Below are 19,109 nucleotides of genomic sequence, written 5' to 3'. Positions count from 1 at the left end.
TGTGTCCTCTCTTTTTATCTATCAACTAGTTCAAATTTGATATCACATATCTCTGCTTTTGGGCAATTTCAATGATTTTAAATTTCTTCTTGTGTTTATCTGTAACCATCTCTGTGTCATATGGAGGTGACACAATGTTTGCAAACAGTTCTCTATCTGGAGACGAAACATTAGTATCGAAAGGTGAAAACTTTGAGTTGGGTTTCTTTAAAGCAGGCAACTCTTTTAACTATTACATAGGCATCTGGTATAAAAATTACTATACCAATCCTCCTACAATAATTTGGGTAGCCAACAGAGATACACCTATCTTTCATCGATTCGATTCTGAATTAAAAATCATAGATGGTAACTTAGTTCTGTTAAACGAGTCCAAGTTACCAATATGGTCAACAAATGTGACCGCCTCAAATTTGTTCATAAATTCTACTATATCGGTTGTCATTCTTGATAACGGTAACTTAGTTTTAAGAGATGGTTCAGATTCAGTGGAGCCCATTTGGCAAAGTTTCGACCATCCAACAAATACTTGGATGCCTGGTGCTAAATTTGGTTATAATAAAAGAACAAACAAAAGCCAACATCTTACTTCATGGAAAAGCGTAAACGATCCTGGTGTAGGACTCTATTCTACGGAGCTTCACCCGTTTCGGACGATGATTATGAGTAAGTGGAACGGGACCCAACAATATTGGGATACCGGGTCATGGAATCCGTTGATGGGCAACCCGTTTTATAATTACAGCTACCAAACGAATGAGAACGAGAGTTACTTCACTTTTTCTCCATACGATCCTTCAACTGTATCTAGGTATATCATGGATGTTTCCGGTCAATTTGAGATACAAACATGGTCAGAATCTATCAAACAGTGGAACATCTTGTGGGCCCAACCTGAAACGAAATGTATGGTCTATGCTTTATGTGGTCCTTACGGGTTTTGCAGGTCGAGTGCGTTGACATTATGTAACTGCTTGACCGGTTTTCAACCAAGATCAGAGTCTAATTGGAATCTGAGTGATTTCTCCGATGGTTGTGTGAGAAAGACGGGTTTAGATTGTGGTAGAAACATTGAAAAACAAGATTTTTTAATGATTAAAGTGACAAGCCTGCCTTTAAATAGTTCTGTTGTTACAGTTGGTGGTGCAGGAGAATGTCATGTCACTTGTTTGAATGATTGCTCGTGTAACGCTTACTCTTTTATCGATCACACGTGTTCAATTTGGAACGAAGAGCTCTTGAATCTTTCGGAAGATGACGTTAATGGGAAAACGATATTCGTCAAGGTTGCTTCAAAAGATCTTCCACATCATAGAAAAAACGGTAGGGTCAAAATGGGTATTGTAGTTGGGTCGACTACGGGCGCTGTTTTTATCCTGGGCATACTGTTTATTATAATCTATAAGAGAAAGATAGGTTTTCGAACAAGGGTTGAGGGAACGTTGGTGGCTTATGCATACAGATATCTACAAATAGCCACTAAAAACTTCTCTGTTAAGTTAGGAGGAGGTGGATTTGGGTCCGTTTTTAAGGGGGTATTGCGTGATTCATCCATTGTGGCAGTGAAAAAACTCGAAAGCATCAGTCAAGGGGAGAAGCAGTTTAGGAGTGAAGTTAAAACAATCGGGTCAGTTCAACATGTTAATCTTGTACGTCTGTGTGGATTTTGTGCACAAAGTGACGATAAGCTATTGGTGTACGATTACATGCCAAATGGTTCTCTGCACTCATATCTTTTCAACGACAATAAACAAGATAATAATATTCTAAGCTGGCAAACGAGGTTTGAAATCGCACGTGGAGTAGCAAGAAGGTTGGTTTATCTTCATGACAAGTGCATTGACTGTATAATTCACTGTGACATAAAGCCGGAAAACATTCTTTTGGACGCCAATTTCTGTCCAAAAATTGCTGATTTTGGCCTAGCAAAGCTTGTGGGTCGAGATTTCAGTAGGGTTTTGACAAGTATGAGAGGGACACGAGGTTATCTAGCACCCGAATGGTTAACGGGAGTGGCTGTCAAGGCCAAATCAGATGTTTATAGCTACGGAATGATGCTTTTTGAATTAGTACATGGTAAGAGAAATGTAGAACAACCTGATGAAGATTATAGTTTTACGTTCTTTCCTAGTTTGGCTGCGAATGTTGTTATGGGGGGAGGTGATATACTTAGCCTAGTTGATAGTAGGTTAAATGGGGACGCTTGTGTCGAAGAAGTTATTAAAGTGTTCAAAGTTGCGTATTGGTGTATTCAAGATGAGGAAGAGAATAGGCCTTCAATGAGTCAAGTCGAACGGATTCTTGACGGAGTTTTGGATGTCAACATGCCTCCTATTCCGCAATCGTTCAAGTTTTATGTTGACAACATGCAGCGTGTCAATTTCTTCAGCGAGTTCACAACTACAACGCAATTCCACGAGTAGTGATCTGCAGTCAGAGGTGACATATTCTTGAGGTTTTGGTCTTTATTTTTGTTGGTGCATTTAATCTCCAGTTCTATTGATTAGTACTTGTTCTATCGTTTAATATTTGTTATAATTCGGTCATGTAATATGAATACTTGTGTGTTTGAATATTGGTTATCGTTTGATAATATTTATTATGTTTAAGCAATGCCGTAGGATAGTTTTAGAGTTTGGTTGTCAACTCTGACCATCGACCGATGGAAGGCACCATCGGTCGAGGGACGTGGACCATCGGCCGATGGTCTAGGACCATCGACCGATGGTCACTGCAAACTACTATAAATAGAGGTCTCAGGTTTCATTGTTAGTTTACGAACCCTACGCCTCCTTGTCGACTTATTCACGTATGTTATCGTCCCTAGTAACACCTCAACCAAATACAAACCCTATGGCGTCGATTTAATCATCGTAAAGTTAGTTTATTCGATCCCAAAATGTAATCGTATTCATCTCTATATAGGTTATTGTTTTCTGTCATTAATCTAGTGTTAAACGTTTGATCTAAGGCCCTATCATCTTCTACAAAGTGATATCAGAGCTCTGGCTTGCTGATCCAAACGTTTTATAGTCGAATTCGTGTTTTGTGTTTTAGGGTTTTTGTCAAAACGTGTTTTTGTGATTAAATTTCAAATCTTTACGTGTTATACTCGTGGTTATAAGTCTCGTTAGGTTCTTGTGTGTGTTAGTGAAGTTTTCAACGTAAGTGTTTGGGGGTTTGGTGTCAACAACTGCGTTTAGATCGAGTTCCATTCGAAAACCCTAGTTTTTCTGCCCAGTTTGTAGAAGAACTACCTTCTGCCGATCTTCCTCGACCTAATGCCGAGTGTCTTTGACTATCACCCGAGCGTTTGTAGTCCTACACCCGATCGTCCAACCTTCGACTGAGGGAGTAATTGATATACCATAGAACGGTTTGTTCCAACCTTCGACTGTTTGTGTCTAGATTCTCGACCGTTCGTCTTACACCATCGACTGAGTGTTTATTCCATCGACCGGAGGTCTCTCAGAATATAAAATTATTATCATACCACACCATCGGACGTTAGTCTCAGACCATTGACCGTACGTCAATTAATACAGACACTTAATAACTTAACCTAAAACTTTAAAAGATGTCAAAACCTAATCAATTCGTTTCTAATGAATATGCATATGTTTTAACACCGGGTATTCATAAAATGTTAATTGCTAAAAATGAATCGGTTACCGCCAACAAGGTACCTAAACTTGAGAACCTTAAGGACTTTACGGAATGGAAAAGTAGGTTTATGATCTATTTGAATGGGATATGTTTTAGGTTGTGGGAATTCATTGAGACCGAGTTTGTTTGGCCAATGGGTGCAGATGGTCAGAATAAACAAACATCACAATTTGGCCTTGCTGAAAGAGAACAGTACAATTTAGAATGCAAATGTTATGCTCAGCTGACTCAGGCTTTGTCTAAAGAAATCTTTCATCCGTTTAATGCCCTAAATAAGACATCTCATTCTCTTTAGATTGCTATTCAGTCGACTACCGAGGGTACTAAAACCTACCGTGTTACGAAGGATAAGGTGTTGAAGACTGAGTGGAAAACCTTTGCTGCTCTTCCTACAAAGGACTTGGAACAGACATTAACAAGATATTGTCATCTTGTGTCTGAACTAACTGATTATGGGATTGAGGTTACAGATGCTAAGGCAATTAGGGTATTGAAAGAAGGACTACCAGTGAAGTAGGATACGATCATTGAGCAGATTCAGAGCAGAGCTACTAATTCAGCTTGTCCATTGACTTTGTCCACTTTCACTTCCAAAGCTGATGGAGAAGGAAGTTGAACTTGAAGCTAAGAGAAGACGTCTTGGTACCTCACAACATCCCACATTATATAAGGGTGGTGATATTGGTGCTTCTTCATCTATGGGTCATGCTCCATTGCAGATTGCATATATCTCGTGCAACGCTTCTCAGACTTCTGGTCAACCGGTTATACAGGGTACTTCTAACCACCACCACATGTTCAAATTCCATTAATTCAGATGGTGGATTCATCACAGGTGCAGCAGGCTCAAACACCAGTCTTAAAGACTGAAAACTTCAAGAAACATCCTCTTGAGCTGATTCAGGAAGATATGGCACTGGCTGCTTTGGTTGTAAATTCTTACAATGATATGATCAATGGACATGTTTTAAATGGTCATCTGGAGAATGAGGACTATGAGAAGATTGATGAGAATGAACTGGAGAGAATGGATATCTTGTGGGCTATGGAGAGTGTTGTTAGAAGAGCCAGAAAGTATCTGAAAAATACTGGTCAAAAGACCTTAAGCATTAACAGAAATACTAAGTTTGGTTTTAACATGTCTAAAGTCAGATGCCACAATTGTGACGAGCTTGGTCATTTCAAAAGAACATGTACGCGACCAACAAAGCATGGTTTTCACAATCCATTCCATAATTCAAATATTAAAGCCAACCGAAGGTATACTGTTCCGATTGAGGAGGTTTCAAAGGAGACACCAACAGACGGTCAATCTAAGTCCTTAACAATAACGTATGCTGATTAGGTTTGCGATTGATCAATTCATGCCGAGAATGAAAAAGCTAATGTAGTGTTTGTTGGAAAGACTGAAGAGGAAATTGCGATGGAAAGGGTTACGAGAGAGAAGGTTAGTTGCATTGGTAAGGACAAAGATTGCAAATGCTATGTTTGCAAATGTGAAGCGAGGTTAAGGAGAGCTGAAGAGCTTGCTAGGTATGCTCTCAAGGTAAAAATTAGGAGGGAGTTTTCTGAAAAATTCCGTAAAGCTAGGGATTGGTCAGATGTTTCCTCTGACTCCTCCTCTGATGATGAAGTTCTGGGCTTAGATTTTAATACTGGTACTTTGTTCAAGAAAGAATAGGAGATTGCTGCTGCAGGTTCGAATAAGGGTTTGAAAGGAAAGAATGGTAATGATAATAACTTGGTTGGTAATGATGCTGCAGTTGAAAATGGTAATGATGCTTATTCTGATAGTATAAGCTCAGAGCCAGAATCAGAATATGATTCAGATTCACAAGATGGACGGGGTAACTATGCATTCATGGCCAACACGTCAAGTAATGATAAGGTATGCAATGAATCTACTCTTGTCTGTACTAAATGTTGTGAACTTGAGCAGGAAATAAATAGACTTGAATGTGTAATATCTAAGCTTAGTGAAATTCCTGTAACTTGTGAAAATTGCCCAAAACTTGAGCTTGAACTTAAGAACTTAGGTTTAGACAATCAGTCAAATAAGAAAGCTTATTATGATGTCGTGTATTACCTAAATAAGCAAAAGGAATATATGGATGTAATATATACCATAGAAAATCAGGTAGGTGATTTGAAAGCCACTGTGATCAATAACTATAAGGCGATAAATATGTATATTAATCAGATAGAAAGCCTTAAGACCGAGAAAGAGTCATTTAAGATAAGGTATGAGAGTGAATGGGCTAGAAATGAAAGTTGGAAACGTATGTCCCATGTTTTAGACTACACAGTCTACAAAGATCAACAACATCATGGTAGGCAGGGCATAGGTTATGATAAATGTCCTCTACCTTTTAATCAGGAATACATCTATAAGCCACGTGAGAAGTGTAGAAGTAAGATCCTTGAACAACAACCAGTTAAGTCTAAGGAGAAACACTGTGTTGTAGCTCATGTGGTAGTGGCATGCCTCTCTTAACGGGAAGTCAGGAGTTTGACTCCTGTGGGGTGCATCATTGCACACACTGTTGCCCCTTTACCCTTGAATTCCACCCAAGGGTACCTTTCGCACATTGCGTTGCGGGGGCAGTGAGGGAGGAGTGTTTTACCGCCCATGCCCTCAGATTTGGCCAGGTTTCCTCCTGGGCAGCAGTTGGAGGCGGGTTATGCAACTACATAGAGATGAACGCGTGGGTGGTTAAGTCCCCCTGGGTGATCACATACTGCTGTTAAAAAAAGTCGAGTCTAAGGAGAAACCTGTTGAGTCTAAGAAGGAACACATTGAGACTGAGATGGTAGAGGTTAAGAAACCTGTAGAGGTTTTCTATGAAACAGAGTCCGATACTGATATAGACACTGAGAAGGATAGTTAACCATTTCAACCTAAGATGAAACCCATTACTATCTTGAAAAATCTCGGGAATGTTCGTAAGGATAGTGACTCTAAGAAACCTAAGCCGACATCTGCTGAGAGGTCTAGGAAACCAAGAAGAAAAGACACACCGCTAGCTCCAATAAGGCTCCAATTGTTGTTGTAGTTGGTGGTGCAGGAGAATGTCATGTCACTTGTTTGAATGATTGCTCATGTAACGCTTACTCTTTTATCGATCACACGTGTTCAATTTGGAACGAAGAGCTCTTGAATCTTTCGGAAGATGATGTTAATGGGAAAACGATCTTCGTCAAGGTTGCTTCAAAAGATCTTCCACATCATAGAAAAAATGGTAGGGCCAAAATGGGTACTGTAGTTGGGTCGACTACTACGGGCGCTATTTTTATCTTAGGCATACTGTTTGTTATAATCCATAAGAGAAAGAAGAGAGGTTTTCGAACAAGAGTTGAGGGAACGTTGGTGGCTTATGCATTATGCATACAGAGATCTACAAATAGCCACTAAAACATCTCGGATAAGTTAGGAGGAGGTGGATTTGGGTCCATTTTTTAAGGGGGTATTGCGTGATTCGTCCATTGTGGCAGTGAAAAAACTCGAAAGCATCAGTCAAGGGGAGAAGAAATTTAGGAGTGAAGTTAAAACAATCGGGTATGTTCAACATGTTAATCTTGTACGTCTGCGTGGATTTTGTACAGAAGGGGACGATAAGCTATTGGTCTACTATTACATGCCAAATGGTTCTATGCACTCGTATCTTTTCAACAACAATAAACAAGATAATAAAATCCTAAGCGGGCAAACGAGGTTTGAAATCGCACATGGAGTAGAAAGAGGGTTGGTTTATCTTCATGACAAGTGCATTGACTGTATAATTCACTGTGACATAAAGCCGAAAAACATTCTTTTGGACGCTGATTTCTGCCCAAAAATTGCTGATTTTGGCCTAGCAAAGCTTGTGGGTCGAGATTTCAGTAGGGTTTTGACAAGTATGAGTGGGACACGCGGTTATCTAGCACCCGAATGGTTAACGGGAGTGCCTGTCACGGCCAAAACAGATGTTTATAGCTACGGAATGATGCTTTTGAATTAGTACATGGTAAGAGAAATGTAGAACAATCTGATGAAGATTATAGTTTCACGTTCTTTCTAAGTTTGGCTGCAAATGTTGTTATAGGGGGAGGTGATATACTTGGCCTAGTTGATAGTAGGTTAAATGGGGAAGCTTGTGTCAAAGAAGTTATTAAAGTGTTCAAAGTTGCGTATTGGTGTATTCAAAATGAGGAAGAGAATATGCCTTTAATGAGTCAAGTCGAACGGATTCTTGACGGAGTTTTGGACGTCGACATGCCTCATATTCCACAATCGTTCAAGTTTTATGTTGATAACATTCAGCTTGTTAATTTCTTCAGCAAATTTACAAGTACAACGCAATTCCACGAGTAGTGAATCACAATCAAGAGGTGACATATTCTTGAGGTTTTATTCTTTATTTTCTTTTCTTAAACAGAATGATGTTAGCTGTTGTAGTATACTTTCTTTGGATTTAAAGGAATAGAAGGCAATTTAAAAGGATTAAAGGATCTGCTCAAGAAGTGTATACAACATGTTTGTGGGGCTTCAAAATGATTAGCTTAAGGGTCAAAAATTTAAAAATGTAATTTGTGTTGCTAGTTTGTGGTGGCTTAGATGGGTAAATCACTTCCAGTAGTACTACTAATGATCTGTGTTAGTTTTGTCTCTTATTCGTTAGCATATTACGAAAGATGGTAACTTTTGTATAGTGAGTTATGCTTTGATTGTATGGAGGTCTTAAGGTATGTTTCATGTAGCTGATCAAACATGGATCCGCGTCTAGGGAACAAGTACACTTGAATCAACGAAAGAGGAGTTTTGGGGGTCAACGACATCAACACTCCGGTCCGGATACCGTGATAACCCGAATCGAGATGATGATCTCTAGAGGGTGGTTAATGGTTGAAGGTCGTCCATTCAGATCAGGTAGTCGGGCCGTGAGGGGGAAAAAAGCCTTAGAAGGCAAAAACCCAAGATATGTGTGTGTGAGGAGAAAAGTATGAGAGAGAGTGAGTAGAGAACAAGGTGCCCAAAATGGGAGGATGACCCCTCTATATATAGAGGGGAATTAGGGTTTCTAGGAGACTTGTGGACTTTTCCCTAACCAAGCCCAAGTGCAAGCTCAATGAGCATACATGATGGGCTATGCACATCATCAAGTCCCCCAAGTCCGGTTTGATATGTTAAAGATATATCATGCTGAACTTACGAGTACCTTTAATGTCCTTTCCCTGTTCGTCATTATCATTCCCGGCACTGGCAATATTCAAGATTCTTGCGCGATTTTGGTTTTGTCGTTAACTTTTATTTTACACTAAATGTATTTCTCCGGATACGAACTTTAAGGCGTATCATTAAGTCCCTCTAGTTTAGTAATGCTAGCTACTATAGATATGTTGTCAAACTTTAAATTGAAACATTCCCTCCAGTCTTTCAGTGTTGATGAATGGGCTCTCATTAATTCACCCTAACACTTCGTCCTTTCAAATTTCCATTTTTCGCCACTACTTTTACCTTTTTCATCATTACCTATATAAACCTTGCAATTTTCTGCACACATCATCAGGCCCATAAAGCCCATATATATATATCCAACTGTTATAAATTGAGAAGTGATATGTACACAACTACTATTTACACATACACAACTAAACAGGCTTTACAATGTTGTACTGTACAACACTGTAAAGCATATTTAGTTGTGTATGTGTAAAAAGTAGTTGTGTACATATCATCACCCAAATTGGGAAATATGGTGTAATAACTCCTTTCAACCACCTACTTTTAATCCTTCGGCGATTCATTTATTTTCCAGTGATTAAAAACCAAATTTTTCGATGAACTTAAATTCTTCGATTTTTCATTAAGTGGCACCCAGGAAACCAAATCCTCCACTTACGACACTTGATGTACGCGAAATTGCCAGCACTGTTGAATACTTTTTTTTTTGAACAGCGATTGAGATCACCCGAGGGGACTAAACCACCCGTTGCGATCATCTCCCGTTTCGACTATGCCGATGCAGCGATAATAACCCCGCCCCCATCGCTGCCCGGGAGGAAACCTTGAAACCGATCCAAGGGCATGGCCAAGTAAAACCCCCTCCCCTTTACCCCCAAACGATATGAGAAAGGTACCATGGGTGAATACTTCATGACAGTGATGAAATTGTGTTTTTAATGTTAAATACTTGAACATAATATACATTATCTCTCCTCAATTGGCTTTGTTAAAACTTGTTATTCCTTCTTCCAACAAAACGGCGAACAATCCTCCTCATGATATATTTGCTATATATCTTCGATCTTTCAAAATATCAAACATCCACTTTCCGTAGACGAAATTCTTCACCTCTGTTTTGAATATTATGACATCCATCTTGGTCGTCTTCATCCACGATGTTTGAGCAGTGTAATTATTTTAGATGTACTTTAATGGTTTGTCTCTTACCCCCAATCTGAACATTTTCAGAAATGTTTTTCGGCTAATAAAATTTCATAAGGGTTGGTATACATATCTACTTCATAGAGCACAAGTGTTTCAAGATTATTAAAAAGATAAATACAATCCATCACAACTAGGGATGTTAGGAATTGACAATCAACAATGATATAAGTTCATGATGTGAATTTAGGAAAGTGAAGAGCATCAATTACACCACACATCTTGGTGAGACTGTTAGGACTCAAAAATCCTAACATTGAAAATGTACGTTTTTTGATTGAATGAGTATTGTAAGTGGTCATGGTATGAGGTATAAATACCATGACACACACCATAAGTCACCTAAGCCTTCCATTAATAAACACACACAAAGGTATAAATCTCCAATTCTCTCTAATCATCTAGGTTAGGGACAAGAGCATCCACTAATCAATCCATATTGACTAGTGCGTTCAAGAAAGCCTTGTCAAAATTAATTACATTTGTGTAATTGTTTCTCACATCTATTGTATACATTCGTACAAATATATATTGTGCATTTTCAGATGAATCAATAACAGATTCATATCATCATCATCATCATCATCATTACCTTCATACATAACACACCTCCTGTATGTGACTCATAATATCCAATACACAAATTTTTAGCTTATCAAGGCCTGTCACAAAATAACCATTGTAGTTGGTAATTAACTCCTTTGATTCTTAATCTAACCAGACCTATTGACAGATTCATTTTGTTACCCTTTAATTCTTAATTTCCGTTCAACATTATTCAGGTTCATTGACTCCTTTTAATGCATTTGAAACACAGCTAAAAGGACTAGCCCAAATTACAAATCATTCGAAAACATCTTCCCTAGAATATTAAGAATCAGAGGGAAACAAAATGAACCTGAATTCAACGACATGCCCCACAATTTCAGAGAGCTCAAAGTACTTGCTTTTCTTTCTGAACATGAGTGTGATGAAGTTCCGCCCGCCACTGTCTTCGCCGGAGTTGCAGGTTCCGGCCACCACTGTCATCACTTGGATTTCAATTTTGTTATCCAGGTGTTGTGATTCTCCACATACGATTCAGATGCCCGACGGGGTAGGGATTCCACAACAAACCCATTAGTAATTATTATCGATTCAGATGCTTCGTTTATAGATATACGGACCTTGTAAAAATTCTTCAAATGCTTGTACAGATGCTTCGTTAGCCCATAATTTTCGTTATTGAAGATGCTTGTATGCTAGACTGAGCTGTTTCGTAAGCCAAGTATTGGTATGTTTGGTAGGGGTGACTAAACCCTCACGGCCAGCAAATCATGTATACTGTATTTATTTATATGATTGATTGATGATTTAATTTGATCATCCTCAGTCCCTTAATAGTCTAGTTTTGAGTTTCCAAGTCTTTGTTTTTTTGAAATTTAACTTCAAATTTTTTTTTTTTTATATCTATAGTTTCTATTATATTGCTAAAATGATGATGTCATAAAAAAGCTATTTCCCTTCATAAAAGAAAATTAAAAAGAAAAAGAAAAAAATTTAGCCCCTTAAGCTGATGTCATTAATTAATATAATTAATTAATTAATTAATAATTGTAATTAGTAATTACGGAATATTATATTATATATGTATTACATATTAAAAAAACACCAAATCCTTCATTGTCCCCTTCCGTACCATTGTGATCCTTTCAAAACCCTAAAAAATCCTTCATAGCGTCTTTCCTTCATCTGTATCCCTGCAATTTTATTAAATTGATATATTGATTGATTTTTCTATGATTAGGGTTTCGTTTATCCTTTCAAAACCCTAAAATATCCTTCATAGCGTCTTTCCTTCATCTGTATCCCCGCAATTTTATTTAATTGATATATTGATTGATTTTTCTATGATTAGGGTTTCGTTTCCCTGTATCAAAATCGATTGAATCTACTAATCAGTTTGTGTATTTTGTATTGGTTATATGGTTAGGGTTTCGTTAATCCTCTCTTTACCGCATGCTTTTTCATCTTCTTAAAATGTTTGCGTGACTCCTTCATTTACTGGTATGTCTTGATTCAAATTTCTTTGATTTTAGGCTTGAATGTGTTCATACATATATGTTACTTTACTAATTTAGCGAACTAAAGTGATGGGTAATTTGTGCCGACGTAATTTTGTTCCCACTGTGATAGGTTATTGGATTTGTTTTTTTATGTTCTTATAATTTTGTCATACATATATTTCTTGCGTTCTTGCTTATTTATGTATTTTTTTTTTCATGTAGTACTCCGTATTAAACAAGGTTCTCCCAAATTTTGGAAACAAAATAGATATGAATTTGACAGCCAACCTGCTTTCATGTAGTACTCCGTATATTTTTCAATCGGCACTTGAATTTTTTTGGCTTAAGGTATGGCCAATTTTTCATTGTTCTACATATATTTTAATTGTTATTTGTTGAAATTTTTTACTTAAGATTGAATCTTTAATATTGATATTGATTTGGGTGTTATGGTTTTGCACGCCTGCTACTTTGTTGTAATCGATTTTTTAAAAGTTTCCCAATGCGAATGAAACTGAATTTCATGAAATTTTCAGATATAACATTGAAATTGATTGTAATTTCTCAAATTCATTGTAATTGATAATTTTTCGTTAGCAGATTATTCAGCTTGGTTGGATATGAATTTGTTTTTTGTTGGCAGATATTGATATATTTTTTTTTCTCGATTGAGATCTTGCTTGAAAAATGAATTATTTTGATGAAAATGGTAACTTGTAGATGGTGACAAACAAAATTAAAGCATTTGAAATTGTTTCTTTAAGCTTATGTATCTGACATGCTGTCTTTTTTGAATTTATTATGGGATTGACAAAATATATACTTTTGTATGTGCTTATCTTTAGCATTCTGTGTAAAAAGAACCTTTTCTTCATGGGAATACCAAGATTAGCTGTTTTGATCTTATGTTCTTATATTCTTATGTATCTAATATTTTATCTTATGTCAGAAATGAATTAACAAATACGAAGCAAGACCTACTCCCTCCCATCCCATGAATAATTGAAGAGAGTTATGTCCAGTCACCAACAATGGCATAAAAAAAGTAGGAATGGATAAATAACACATAAATCGAGGGCTATGCGGATCCTCGGACATATATGAAATGGAATAAAGATGGACCAAGCTACTTATTTTTGGTATTAACATAAACTATTAGAGGTATGTAAAGTTACTTTTAACTCTGAATTTACTTTCTTCAATTATTTGTTATCGTCTTATATTTCTTGCATATTAGTTGTTTGATGACATGCCTGAAATGTAAATTGATTTTTCAGGTGGAACTAGAATGGTATCTACCGGTATGATATCAATGACCTGCTGTTTCTGTTATTGATCTTGAATGATAATGTTTAGATCTTATTCTTTACTGAGTTTTTAATAATACACATATTGTAGAACACTAAATGGTATGAAGAGGAATTCATGTAAGCATTTAATTTGCTAGGGTTTTGTTAATTTGATGGATTAATTGGTCTTTTTCTTTGTAACATAATAGGTGTTGATAAAGAACTGGAATGAATTATTAAAACTCAGTACTTTGAATGCGTTTTTAGGTCAAGCTGCAGGTAAATGTTAATTTCAAAAGGGTAATGGTGTAAGAATCCGCAACTAATCCATCCGGACGAAGTCTTCAACAGTTGGTCCCATTGCGATGATCGACTCCAAGTTATGTCTTTAAAATGAGCAAATGCACAGCGGAAGACTTAATTCGTACCTGAGAATAACATGCTTTAAAACGTCAACATAAAGTTGGTGAGATATATAGGTTTGACGCTAGCAGCGTTATAACAATGGACCACAAGATTTCATATACATACATAATACACTCCTCGTGTATGAAAAGTCGTTGAGCACTTGGTAACCATACTTAACATTTAAATCACAGCAGCATATTCTTAAATAAACCCTACACCGTACCAAGTGTAGTAACGAAACGAAGTACTGTGCAACCGTTAAATGCTGGTCGTCCAGCCCGGTTGGGGTTGTCAGGCCCGATAGATCTATCAACAGGATTCGCGTTTACGCTCCTCACGTAAATATTAGCTACCAAGTATAAAGAGATATGCCATGGTACAACTCAACGTAGAATTTATATTTTTGATTACTTGTGTCCATAACGTAAATCATTTATAAAAACAGCGCATGTATTCTCAGCCCAAAATATTAGAGTTAAAGGGGAACTATATACTCACCATACTGTATTTTGTAGTAAAAATACATATAACATCATTGAACAAGTGTAGGGTTGGCCTCGGATTCACGAACCTATATCATTTATTTATTTATTTATTAATACACAAGATTATAATCGAGCAAATTTATTTATTATATCTTAATTTATATATTATATATTTAATTTGTGTGTGTATATATATATATATATATATATATATATATATATATATATATATATATATATATATATATATATATATATATATATATATATATATATATATATATAAAATGGGTAATATTTTTATAGTTAATATATCTATATTTGTATACATACTGGTTGAATATTATATTTAAAAGAATTGATGGTTTATTATATGTAAGTATTTATATAAATAATTTTAATAGTTTTCGATACATATAATTAGGTGATATTTTAATATAATTACATTATAAAAAAATATATATTTCATGTACAAATATTTATTCGTTTTAAATAAAAAAAATATTTTTTTGTTATTAGAAATGATAATATTTATGATAATAATAATAATAATAGTAATAATAATAGAAATCCTAGTATTATAAGGTTATACCTTTGTAGCATTAAAAAGGGTAAAACTGCCCGAGACGGGACTCGAACCCGCGACCTCCCAAATACCATCTAAACCCTTAACCATCCGTTCTGTTCTATCTTTCTGTTTTAGGTTCATTCGAAAAAATATAACCAGTGTATTTTTATCATCATCATAATCGTTTAAAACAAAAGGAACATGAAGCAATAGCAGTTATCATAGCAAGGGTTACTAGTCTGCATAACATCCAGCTTCATAAATCAGGCCTATTCTAATTTCGGCCCACCAGGATCCAATTTCGGCCCAACATAGATTATTTAGCCCAACGTAGTCAAACAAACCGATGGACCAAACCCAAGATGTATGGATCAATTTATATAACAAAAAAAATGTGCTGGATGTTTCAGAATCCAAGAAGGAAACGTCCCTGACCCCTCTCCAATTATTATTTCTGTCGTGCACCAACCATCAATCATCAACTCACTTTACTACTTTTCCTTTCTTGTTTTCTTTTGTTCAAAGATCATTTATAGGTTGATGGATTGTACCCCTTAACAAAAACGATAGCAAAAATATAATATAACAACAGCATGATATATTTATTATCGTTATTAAGAGGTACGACGGGTTTGTGATGTTTGGTTGACAATACAGCTACGAAACAACAGATATTTCAAGTAGCTCTTCATGATTTTATGTGGGTTTCTTTTCGAATAGAAGATAGTATCGAGGCCGGTATAGCAGCCAGCGGTGGTGATGATTGTGTTTTAATGGAGTTTGGTGGGTGGTGACCTTCATGATGCATATGGTGGTTCGAGATTGCTCAGGAACAGAAGGTGAAAGCTGCTCGTATTAGTCGTGGTATTTCACAGAAGATAGAAAATATAGAAACGGGTTTTGGTTCAAGTGGGTTTTTGTTGGGTGGTTTACGGTGGAATTGGGTTTGGTGGTTTAAGTGTTAGCCGAGAGTGGTGTAGGGGTTGTAGTCATTTACGTGGGTTTGTGATGTGATGACCCGGGAATTTCCGACCAAATTTAAACATAATCTTATATGATTCGACTCGATAAGCAAAGTCTATTAAACCGAGTCTCATTATGTTTGAACTATTTCATGATAACATTTGACCTTTAACTATTTCCGACGATTCACGAACCTTTAATTGTAACTAAGAATGTAAATATAAATAATTATATATAAAACTAATTATATTAGTATTAATGAACTATTAAGTAATTTTGTTATTATAAAAGATAACATTTAATAACTAAAGATTTTCATTTTGAATATATATAGTATATTGTATATAAATGATTCAAACATATTTTACCAACGTTATCAAAATATTAAATGTACAATGTTATACTTTGTAGTTAATTGTTTAATATACATAATTAATCATCTACTCAACATTTAAAACATGATTTTATATATATGGTAGTATACATATATACATAAATATAACTATATATATATGATTTTATACATAATTATTATATTATGTATATGTAGAAATTTATAATATATCTATGATGAAATAATGTACTATTTTAATAGATATATATAATACTTACATATATAAAACATTTATATTTTTCATAATTACATACATAAGTATAATATAATTAGTATGTAAATAAATATTATAATATATTTATATTAAAATGCATAAATATATAATATTCAGTATATGTTACAATACATATTACATAATTATTAAATATTACATAATAATAGATGATATTAATAAATTAAATTTAAATACAAATATAGTTGTTGTAGTAATGTTATTTGTATCGTCAAATATCAATATTTGTATTCATAATATCACTTTATATCATATAAAGATGAAATTGGATGTATAAATTAGATTATTATTACTAATATTATTATTATCGATAAAATATTAATATTATCATAATTAGTATGGTATTATTATTATTATTATTATTATTATTATTATTATTATTATTATTATTATTATTATTATTATTATTATTATTATCATTTTTACAATTATTATTATCATTAATATTATATTTATCATTATTATTAATTTTATTAATATTATTAGATATTAATAGTATTGTTATTATATATTATTATTATTATTATTATTAATTAAAAAAAACAGTAGGGATCTATATTATACGCTTGACCTCTGTATCCTTTATCTCTATTATTATTATTTTTTTTGTTTCTTTCCTGCTCCAAACTCGTGAACCTGTGTTGACATTTTCTCCATTTTTTATCAACCGATCTCTATTATTACAAAATGATTATGTATAATTGCAAATCAAATAAAAAGGAAATCCAATGGGATTAAAGAGCACAGCGATATTTTTTTTTCTTCTTCTCTGCACGCTCCAATTTTTTTTTCTCTTAATTCAATTTCGAATAAAGTTTCAAAATCTAAAAATGCAGAAAGGTTAGAAATCTTTCTTTGAATCTATCTGCAAAATCTCAACTCTCAAATCTTTATATCGATCTTGAATTTTGAAGTCAAAGTTTAGTTTAAAAAAAGTCAACAATTGTTCTTGAGACAAATTCGCGTTCGTGTATATGTTTCTGATCAAATTGACGATTCCAGTAGTTTTTATACATGTTTAGAAAACTATTTCGTGTTATAAACATTATCTATAATGTTATCTATTACGAAATCAATTTTTTTTGTTTTGTTCCAAGAACCGACGCTGCAGTAGGCCTTTAGTGTTTTTTTTTTTTATTTTAGAACCCAAATTATTTTTTTTTCTGTAATGTTTTGAAGCTTTAAAAGGAACCCTGATTTTTTTTTTTTTTTTTTTTTTGGTTATTGATGTTTTGTTGAATCCATGAGACTTGTGGAGAAGAAGAGGAATAGAAGAAAAACAATTTATATATAAAATTTAAATTCGATATTAGTACAGAAAATCAGAATTGGTGGGATGGTCGAGAGTGTTTGCGTGTGAGCATGTGGTCACGAGATCGAGTCCAGAGGACGGTAGTTTCTTTTTTTTTTTTGAAACTCTTTTCATGTGAGGTAGTTTTCTTTTCTAATTTTATTATTGTTATTATATATTAATTATTATTAGTATTATTATTATTATTGTGATTGTTTTGATTGTTATTGTTATTGTTATTATTAGTATCATACTTGTTATCATATTTGAAAGTATTATAGACATTACTATTATTATTATGATAGGTATTAATAATATTATTATTAGTAATAAACTTATCATTTTAGTATTTTATCATCATTAGGATTATGATTATCATTATTATTATTATGAAGGAAATAAAAATATATTATTATCATCAATATTAGAATTTGTACCGGTTTATAAATAATAGTATCATCAGTACATTTACAATTAATAATATCATATTTATCAGTATCATCATTAATATTTACTAGTATTATTATGATTATCATTTATCATTTTATAAATATTAGAACCCTTATTATTAACATAAGTATGGTATTAGTATTAATATTATTTTAGAGTTATTATTATTAGTATCATTAACAGTTATCATTTTCATTTTTTTTGCTATTAGTATTATCATTATTAATAAAATTATTATTATTATTAGTAAATCATTATTATCTAAATTATTATTTTAACAAATAAATCTTTTGTACACTATATATATACTTATGGTATATACTAGGATTGTATTAATAATTCACATAACAAACTAATAAAATTTCATAAATACAATACTAACCACAAATATATGTATATAAATATATTAATGTCACTATTTATATAAACGTAAATCATTATAGATATATATACATAAAATCGATATATATATATATATATATAAAATATAACTTAAAATATAATATAAGTATACGTTTTAAAATAAAGGTTAGAATAAATTCTACAAAACTATAATATATAAATAATACATATTAATAAATGAAATTTTGTAACTTACATTATACGTATTAATATATACACAATTGATATAGGTTCGTGAATCCGAGGCCAACCCTGCATTGTTCAATGACGTCATATGTATTTTTACTACAAAATACAGTATCGTGAGTTTCATTTGCCTTTTTACCCTTTATATTTTTGGGCTGAGAATACATGCGCAACTTTTATAACTGTTTTACGAAATTGACACAAGTACGTGAAACTACATTCTATGGTTGGATTATCGAAGTCGAATATGCCCCTTTTTATTAAGTCTGGTAATCTAAGAATTAGGGAACAGACACCCTAATTGAC

The 19,109-nt window shown here is 33.8% G+C and overlaps 1 protein-coding gene and 1 pseudogene across 1 annotated transcript in view; both read left to right on the top strand.

Annotated features, from left to right (window-relative positions):
• LOC139847338 (G-type lectin S-receptor-like serine/threonine-protein kinase At2g19130) overlaps window positions 1-2,575 on the top strand; it is a 2,587-nt gene extending 12 nt beyond the window's left edge. The window contains exon 1 of the mRNA XM_071837005.1: window positions 1-2,575. This exon is cut by the window's left edge and continues 12 nt beyond it. Coding sequence (XP_071693106.1) covers window positions 72-2,423 — 2,352 coding nt within the window. The 5' untranslated portion in view covers window positions 1-71 and the 3' untranslated portion in view covers window positions 2,424-2,575.
• A 2,514-nt stretch (window positions 2,576-5,089) lies between these two features.
• Window positions 5,090-8,017, top strand: LOC139849502 (G-type lectin S-receptor-like serine/threonine-protein kinase At5g24080; annotated as a pseudogene).
• Window positions 8,018-19,109: the final 11,092 nt, after the last annotated feature.

This window comes from Rutidosis leptorrhynchoides, chromosome 5 (assembly GCF_046630445.1).
Source record: "Rutidosis leptorrhynchoides isolate AG116_Rl617_1_P2 chromosome 5, CSIRO_AGI_Rlap_v1, whole genome shotgun sequence".
Classification (NCBI taxonomy): Eukaryota; Viridiplantae; Streptophyta; class Magnoliopsida; order Asterales; family Asteraceae; genus Rutidosis; species Rutidosis leptorrhynchoides.
Note: the sequence above shows the minus strand (reverse complement) of the source record. Positions and strands in the feature narration are given on the sequence as shown.